Source organism: Lucilia cuprina, chromosome 4 (assembly GCF_022045245.1).
Source record: "Lucilia cuprina isolate Lc7/37 chromosome 4, ASM2204524v1, whole genome shotgun sequence".
NCBI lineage: Eukaryota > Metazoa > Arthropoda > Insecta > Diptera > Calliphoridae > Lucilia > Lucilia cuprina.
In genome coordinates, this window is record NC_060952.1 from 64887947 (window position 1) to 64897576 (window position 9630).

At 34.5% G+C, this 9630-nt stretch overlaps 1 protein-coding gene across 1 annotated transcript; it reads right to left on the minus strand.

Moving 5' to 3' along the window:
* Positions 1 to 2782: 2782 nt before the first annotated feature.
* On the minus strand, positions 2783 to 3253 carry LOC124419248. Its single transcript, XM_046947871.1, has one exon. The coding sequence runs from the start codon at positions 3251 to 3253 to the stop codon at positions 2783 to 2785; it is 471 nt and encodes a 156-aa protein (XP_046803827.1).
* Between the last annotated feature and the right edge of the window lie 6377 nt (positions 3254 to 9630).

Consider the following 9630-nt stretch of genomic DNA (forward strand, 5'->3'; position numbering starts at 1 on the left):
TACATTAGTATGGCTCTCTTCGTCGTATTAAATCAGGGATAAATAAATTAATAAAGTAGCATCACTTGAACAGCTGACTATTTTTTAACCATAGTTTCTATAGAAAAATAAAATTAGTTGTCAAAGTTTGTTTTGAAAATTGTTAACATTGTTTATGTCGCCATTTTTAAATTGTGTTTTGCTATTTGTTCAAATTTGTGAAAAGTTGAAAAAATGAATTAAGAGTGGTTTTAAAGTAGTTTAAAAGTGTTATAAATTTTATAATATATAATAATATAATTAAATCCTTAATATTTTCAATTTAAAAGTAATATTTTATATTTAGGTTTTGTTCACTTTGTTGTTAAAGGAAATTTTCTTAAATTTTATTTGACACATTGCTGGATTATTCCAAAAACAAAATACATGTGTTTGTTGTAGATGTTGTTGTACAACAAGAGATGTCGCTACTTTATTAATTTACTTTGACAAATACGTTTTTGCAAGTAGAAACATCTTTAGGTACATATTACTACTTTTGTGATGTGATAAATTAGAACGAATTTTTTTAAAATATTCTTTTAATTTATTTAAAAAATCATAAGAAGTTTTTTTCATGTTCGAAACTACTACCTCTCCAGGCAATCTCATGTTTTGACCATACTCCATTTCGGTAGAAGTTCCTTTCAAATCTTCTTTGAACACTGATCTGAGACCGAGTAAAGCCACCGGAAGAATATTATACCAATTTTCAGAATTTTCATTAGCCATAATTGTTGCCTTTAACTGTCGATGGAATCTTTCTACTTTACCGTTTGCTTGTGGGTGATAAGGAGTGGGTATAATTTTATGACTACCAAATAATTTTGTTTGTTCCGTAAAATTTTTCGATGTAAATTGGGTACCCTGATCACTAGTTATCTTAAGAGGTATTCCAAAACTACTTATATAATTCCTGAAAAATGTCTGGGCTATTGTCAACGCTGTAATATACTTGAGTGGATATTCCTCTGGCCACCGCGTAAAGCGGCCAATGATTGTTAAAATCATTGGCCGATATGGAGGAAGTGGACCGACTATGTCAAGGTGAATGTGCTCAAATCTACCTCTAGGATATATCCAAAAATATCGTTGAGAAATTAGACGACGAGTAGCTCTAATACCTGGATGAGAAATTGAGTGTAACTTTTCTTAAGTTATTTTGCGTAAAGTATTCGGAACAATAGGTCTTGTTGTCTCTTGAGAAGTTTCACACCATAAACAACATTAGTGGAAGATTCACTTGTTTCAAATTAAGGTGTCTGTTCTTGTCTTCCAAAATCTCTTTGAGTTCTGCATCCTTCTGTTGCTCATAGTATAAAACTTTCAGACTTATATCTGACTGTTGAAAGGCGTCTAACTCGAATGCTCTTGGTAGTGTATCTGCTATAACATTTGAGTCCCCATTTATATGTTTAATATCGTTGGTAAATTGAGATATATATTCTAGATGTCTTGATTGTCGTGGACTTCTTTCTGTTTTTGAATTTAAAGCGAAAACTAAAGGTTTACGGTCAGTGTAAACTGTAAATGTCCTTCCTTCTAAAATATGTCTTAAATGTTTAATATTTAGATAGATTGCTAAATGCTTTCGATCGAAAGTACTATATTTGGATTCAGATGGGGATAATTTCTTCGAAAAGAATGCTAATGGTTTGGGAATTTTATTATGTATTTGTTCACAGTTAAAGTTAATTTAGCTTCGTTATTAAAATGGTTTAATAAAATACTTGAAGCGAATTGATCTTTATTCCATTCAACTGTTTTCTTTTTAGTTTTCAGTACCTGTGTTATGTACCTGTGAATTGGACTTGATAATTCTGCTAACTTTGGGATGTATCTGTGGTAATAGTTTACCATTCCTATAAACTTCTCAATTTGTTTTACAGTCTTTGGTCGTTCAAAATTGCGTATTGCCGATATTTTCTCCTCTGATGGTTCCATCACTTGATATATTGTAGCTAAAAAAATCTATACTGTGAACTCCAAAAGTGCATTTTCCTTGTTTAATACTTAATCCATATTCTTCTAAGCGTTCGAAAACTAATTTTAAATGACCTATATACTCTTACTCGTTTTCACTAGCAATCAGTACATCGTCAATGTAAACAAAAACAAAGTCCAGTCCATTAAAGACTTCATTAATAAACCTCTGAAAAGTTTGTGCCTAGTTCCTTAAACCAAAAGGCATTCATACAAATTCAAATAGTCCGAATGGTGTGGTGATTGCTGTTTCTTCTGCCATAGGAATCTGATGGTAAGTTCTTACTTAATCAAGTTTTGAAAAAAGTTTCTTATTTGTCATGTTTATGTTGAGGTCGTGTATGTGTGGAAGTGGATATCTATCAAGCACTGTGATACAATTGAGTCGTCGGAAATCACCACATGGTCGTCAACCATTCGGATCCTTTTTCGGAACTAAATGCAGCGCAGATGCTGCACATGAATTTGAAAGTCTGCAAATGCCAGATTTTCCAAGAAAATCAAATTCACTTTTAGCTACTTTATATTTAATCGGATCTAAGCGTCTAGGTTTGGTGAATGGTAACGGACCGTTGGTTGCTAATCTGTGTACCGTTGAATGTTTAACTGGTTTTGTTAATCAGGTTCAGATATTAATGAAGGGTACTGTTTAAGTAGACTAGTGTATTGATTATCAATTTGGTAAAGAAATTATCTTTTTGGTAAAGAAATTTTACAATAGCGTGACACTGTATTAATAGATAATTTAGTTAAAGGATTAATTAACGTTTTATTTTGTATGTCAATTAAAAGTCCATAAAAAGTCCGCTCCGATTATAGCTAATGACCTATAAAATTCAGATGGTTTTTGATCTCCCATCTCAGAATCAGACAATATTTTATCAAATTTTGTATTTTCACTCATAGAATGCCTTTCAATAAGAATCTTATTTAAATGATCGTAGCGATTACCTGTAGGAGGTTTCTGTATAATGTCAAGTACAGTTACTATTACATATTGAGGTAAAGCAGTAACAACATACCCATATTTAGTAATGTCCTGTGTTACTTCCCTATTTGCAAATTGCATTTCAGCATGGATAAACCACGCTTCCTGACAATTTGTCCAACATTGGGGAAGTTTAATAGTGGTAGAACAAATTTCAATATTATACTGTGGACAAGTAGGAGTTGAACGATTATCTAATTCAGTCAAGGTTCCAGTTTCAGTATTGATGTTGTACGAATTATCTGTTAAATTGGGTTGCGACATCTAACACATACAAAAGAAAAAGAGACAATAGAGTTAAGAGTGAAAAACAAATCGGAATAATGTATGATCTGTTTCGAAATGTATCGAGACAACTTATGAGTGATTTTATAGAATTTGTGTTAATTTAAACAAAACGCATTGTTACAAGAATAAAATACAATTAGTATTATTTAGAGTTTACTTTTAATCGACAAAATGCAAATAATCAATGGCTATAAAATATTTTTTAAATTTGTTCACTCATATTTATTCCACAATTTGTAATAAATTGTAATTTCTGAAACAAAGCGACATCAACATGCTTTGAAGCAACTAAATAAATTTTTTGTATTTTTTACGCCCTTGCTCGTTTACGATCGTGTTGTGTACATGTAAATTGCGGAAGATACTAGAGCCGTACTATGGTTACATAGCATAAAGGCTAATATTTCGTTTCTATTATTTTGTTTCTAAATTAAGCATGTTGTGTGTGATTATAACTCATTTGTTCGTACCTACACATACTTGTTTTATATTTTCACAAAAGTATACGTGTATTTTGATACTATGCAGTACTGTGAATTTAAGAACAAGTATACCCATGCAGATGTTTAGTATATACTAAAGGTAACTTAAAATAAATACAACATACTAGCTATATCCAGTGTGCTTCGCTACCCTGATGGTAATGGAATAAAATATGATTATTGTAAATGTATATATATCTGCAATATCAAAAATTCCAATTTTAGACAACTCTTTAATTTTGATTTTATGATTCTAGTCTCAATATTACAGAAAATTAAAAAAAAAACAGTTGAAGAACGAAAAAGTACCAGACAGTGCCTTTTTATATATTTTCATTAAATCAGGATGACGCATGGGTCAAGACAGAGAAGAAATACCACCATCTTCTCTTGACATTAAGTTCAAACTTCTTTAATTTAAATTTTTTTGTTTTAGTTTAGTTAATATTTTGAAGCTACCTTTTTTTAAATTAATGTGCGGTTCTTAGCCTATCCTGATGGAGACAAGAACACCACCCCAAACCCTGAGCACGGTCGGAATAATAGGTAGCGCAGGTCTCCTAAAGGATAGGGCACAACGCCTGAACCGTTACATAAATTTAATGGCGCCCAACGTGGGGCCTCAGCTAAATAGTTTAACATGCCTTTGCTAAACACTTAGGTTATACATTATGAACATTTTATTATATCATCTTGGCTGAAGTTCCAAAAATAACAATTAAACGTGGCATTAACTAATTTTATTTTTGTTTTGTTTTTCCTCTATCCTGTTTTTGAAAATATTTTGGATTTTCAGATTTTTTTTATAAAAAGAATTTCTGAACCAAATAGTTAATAAAACTTCTATCTTTTGTATGCTTCTTTTCGTTTGAGATTTTTTGATCTTGAGTTTCATTGAGATCTTACTCGCGAATAACATACATTTTCTTTGGGTAAAAATTTTTTTTGTTTTCAAAATTTTTGCTTAATTTTTATTATGATCAGGATTTTTGTAATTGGAGTTTTTTTTGATTACCTACCTTCATATAAGAATTGAGATTTTTACCTTATATTTTCTATACATTTCTAATGAGATTTATTTGTTGACATTTTATTGTCAATTAAATACTCTTTGGAAAGTTTAGATAAACCTTATATACTTTTTTGTTTTATAGTTTGAATTTAGGTCATATTTTTTTTATTATCTGATTCCTAATTATATGTTAATTAACCGAGTAGTGGAATATATTTATCTTTACTGAGTTTAAATACAATTTTAAATATGCCTTTGACACGAAGTCAAGAAAATTTATCGAATATTGATCAGCCAACTAATGTCAGCTTCACAGTAGATATGGACTCATCAAATACCGGTGTAAGAACACGTTCTAAAAGGACAACGCAAACACAAAACGGTACCAATAACAATTCGACGACAACTAACGAGACACAAATCAGACAAATTGTGACTGAATCATTAGGATCCTTTCGATATGAAATGATTAACTTAATTTCAAATGAATTATCATCGATAGTTCAAAATATGGCTCCCCAAAATAATCGGACTAGACAAGAAAACAACGATAGGAACGACAATATTTCACCTATTGAACCGAGACCTAACCATAACTCAGAACAAGAACCATTTCTTGCTGAGAAAGTTCTAAACATAATTCGCAATTGGCGAATAAAGTTCACCGGACATGACAACCAAATGACAGTGGACGAATTCATTTACAGAGTGAACATTTTGACAATCAACAATCTTCGAGGAGATTTCGACGTTTTGTGCAAACACGCACACAGCCTCTTTGAAGGCAAGGCCCTCGAATGGTATTGGAGATACCACAGACAGACATATGACATGGACTGGCACTCTTTGACAACTGCCTTACGGAACCAGTACAAGGATGACACGACGGATTTTGACATTCTTGAAGACATTAGAAGACGAAGACAGAAACACAATGAAAATTTTGACGAATATCTAGACTCGATTTTAGCAATGACAGATAGACTTAAGACGCCAATTTCAGACCGTGACTTATGTGAGACTTTAATTAGAAATTTAAAGACAGAAGTTCGTCATGAACTGCTACACTTAGAAATTTCCAGTGTTTCCCAACTCCGTAAAGAGGTTAGGAAACATGAAAAGTTCATGAAGGACGTTCAAAAATACGATTATCGTAAGACTGACAGAGGACGCGTTTCGGAAATTGACGGCGAGGACAAAGACCTTGACATAACTGATACTGGGACTGATGACATTTGTGCACTTCAACAAATTAAATGTTGGAATTGTGACAAAGATGGCCATACGTATTTTGACTGTATGGAACCAAGACGCATCTTCTGTTACGGTTGTGGTGCCAAGGACATATACAAACCGAACTGCACTAAATGCTCGAAAAAGCATTCGGGAAACTTACAGAAGGATGTTCGACGGACGCATTAAGAACATCCGGTGATATTGTACAGAAAACTTCGGACATTAACTCGGACAACGGGACTGAGACTGAAGACAATAAAACGGAAAACATACACCCTTTGATGAAACCATATCACATCCGTTTGGCTGAATATAAGAAAGCTCGTGCGAGGATTTTTGGCGAAAACAAAATTAGTAGATCCTCAAAACGCATTAGAGAATTTTATCGTAAAATTAAGATGTTCAAAATTTATACAATTTCCCCAATTATTTCTCAAGAATTAGATAGTAGGCCATACATTAACATAAAAGTTAATGACAAATTTCACTTGGCTCTATTAGATAGTGGCGCGAATAAGAGCGTAATTGGAGGAAATTTAGCGTTAGAAATTCAGAGTGAACCAAATTTTAGTAAATGTTTAGGCAACGTACGTACTGCAGACGGGCAACGACAGAACGTTTTAGGGACAGCGACATTAGACGTGACATTTCAAGGACAGACTAGACATTTTGAATTTTTAGTGGTTCCGACGATCAGACAAGATATAATTTGTGGCTACGACTTTTGGACAGATTTTGGACTTAAAATTTCTTTGCCAATTGTTGGTGAAATTGACTGTGCCGAATCTGACCCAGACAAACTTCAACTGACTGCTGAACAGAAACATAGACTAGACAAAATTATTGCAACGTTCCCTAACTCTGAAGTAGATGGTTTAGGCTGTACTACTCTAATACAGCATAGCATTGACACGGGTAATGCAAAACCCATAAAACAACGATATTATCCGATTTCACCGGCGGTAGAAAAACAGCTTTGTGGGGAATTAGATCGAATGATTTCTCTCGGAGTTATAGAGGAAGCTCCAAATTCCCCTTGGTCATCACCAACAGTCGTTGTTGTCAAACCTGGAAAAGTTAGGATGTGTGTGGACAGTCGAAAATTAAACTCCGTGACAGTTAAGGACGCATACCCGATACCGAACATTGACGGAATTTTATCGAGACTTCCTCCAGTTCACTGTATTTCAAAGATTGATTTGAAAGACGCCTTTTGGCAAATTAAACTGGACGAAGACTCGAAACCAAAGACAGCTTTTACAGTCCCTAATCGGCCATTGTATCAATTTACAAGAATGCCGTTTGGACTTTGTAACGCACCGCAATCGTTGTGCAGACTAATGGACATGGTCATTCCGTACAACTTGAAAACTCACGTTTTTGTATATCTAGATGACTTACTTGTTGTTTCGCAGACTTTTGACGAACATTTGACACACTTGATGGAGGTTGCTACGAATCTTCGAAAAGCAGGTTTGACAATCAATGTTAAGAAAAGTAGCTTTGCACTAAGCCGTGTGAAATATTTAGGATTTGTTGTAGGGAACGGGACGTTGCAAGTGGACGAAGACAAAATTAAAGCAATACAAGACTTTCCTGTACCAAAATCCATAAAACATTTAAGACGATTTTTAGGCATGACTGGATGGTACAGGAGATTTATACAGGATTATTCGGCGTTGACATTTCCTTTGACAGAACTACTGACAAAGAAAAAGACTTTTAATTGGACTGACCAAGCTCAAGAAGCTTTTGACAAACTAAAGACAAAACTGACGTCTGCACCATTACTCATTCATCCCGATTATAGTAAACCTTTTATTTTACAGTGTGATGCTAGCACTTATGGGGTGGGTGCAGTATTGGCGCAGAAAGACGAGGACGGGACAGAGAGGCCAATTGCCTATATGTCTCATAAACTCAATAAAGCTCAAAGAAACTATACCATTACGGAACTAGAATGTCTAGCCGTAGTGATGGCGATCAAAAAGTTTAGATCGTACATTGAGGGCTTAGAGTTTAAGGTTGTGACCGATCACGCTAGTTTGAAGTGGTTGATGGGTCAACGTGATCTCTCCGGTCGTTTAGCTCGGTGGGCGTTGAAACTGCAAGGTTTCAATTTCACGATTGAACACCGAAGTGGGAGAGAGAACGTTGTCCCTGATACGCTATCTCGGGCCCATGAAGGCGAAGACTTTTTGAGCTCTATTGAGTTGGAGACATTACCCGCAATTGACCTTGACTCGGACGCATTTAACAGTGACGAATATTCCAAATTACGAGACGATTTTCAAAATTCAGGGTTACCAGACTACAAAATTTTGGACGGTTATATTTATAAAAGAACTGAATTTTCTTCTGGCGAGACGGACGAATCAAATTTATGGAAACTATATGTACCAACAGAACTTAGACGAGACGTAATATATTCGGCACACAATATACCAACATCGGCACATGGTGGAATTACTAAGACTATCGAACGGATACGACAGTACTTTTATTGGCCTCGACTTGTTACTGACGTTAAGGACTATATTCAAAATTGTGACCTTTGTAAGACTTCGAAGACTCCGACAAATATTTTACGACCACCGTTGGGACAGATGACAGATACTGAACGACCATTTCAACGACTATACGTAGACTTAATAGGACCATTTCCAAGGACAAAGAAGGGACACATTGGACTACTAATTGTACTGGACCATTTTTCAAAATTCACATTTCTTAAACTACTTAAGAAATTCGTTTCAAAGGAAATTATAAATTATTTACGGACTGACATTTTTAACTGCTATGGGGTTCCGGAGACTTTAGTTTCGGACAATGGATCTCAATTTAAATGCAAAGATTTTGAGACATTTTTAGAAAAATACGGAGTTAAACACATATTAACTGCAGTATATAGCCCACAAGCAAACGCCAGCGAACGTGTTAATCGTTGTATTAATGAAGCTTTACGCTCTTATATACGAAAAGACCAACGGGAGTGGGACCTATATACTGACAGCATAAATTGTTCTCTTAGGAATAGCATCCATCAATCCATTGGCAGGACCCCATACCAAGTAGTTTTCGGACAGACTATGGTGACACACGGTAAGGACTATAAACTTTTGAGAAGACTGAATCTTTTGGCTGACAGTGACTCTATTATTGAACGACAGGACGAATTTACTTTAATTCGGAATAAAATTAGAGATTTGATCAAAAAAGCTTTCGACAAAAACGCGCGGACATACAACCTACGTTCCCGGACAAAGGACTTTACAATCGGACAGACAGTCATTAGACGAAATTTTGCGCAAAGCTCAAAAATTAATAACTTCAACTCAAAACTTGCTCCAGTGGGCATACAGGCCAGAGTTTTGCGTAAAATAGGACAATATAATTACGAACTTCAAGACATAGACAGCGACAGTACAGGCATATATCATGCAAAAGACATCTGGAATTAAGACTTATTAGATTTTCCAAATTTTAGTTTAGACTTTGCCCTTTCCAGATCCAGTTATCGATATGCTTAGACATATCTTAAGCTGTATCTGTTTTGTGAGGTCAAGCCACAAGTAGCAATTAGTTTCAAAATCGCCCTTTCCAGATCCAGTTGTCGATCTGCT

What these genes read in the sequence shown, in the direction of transcription:
- LOC124419248 (XM_046947871.1), bottom strand. Translation starts at nt 3,253, where the DNA reads ATGTCGCAACCCAATTTAACAGATAATTCGTACAACATCAATACTGAA.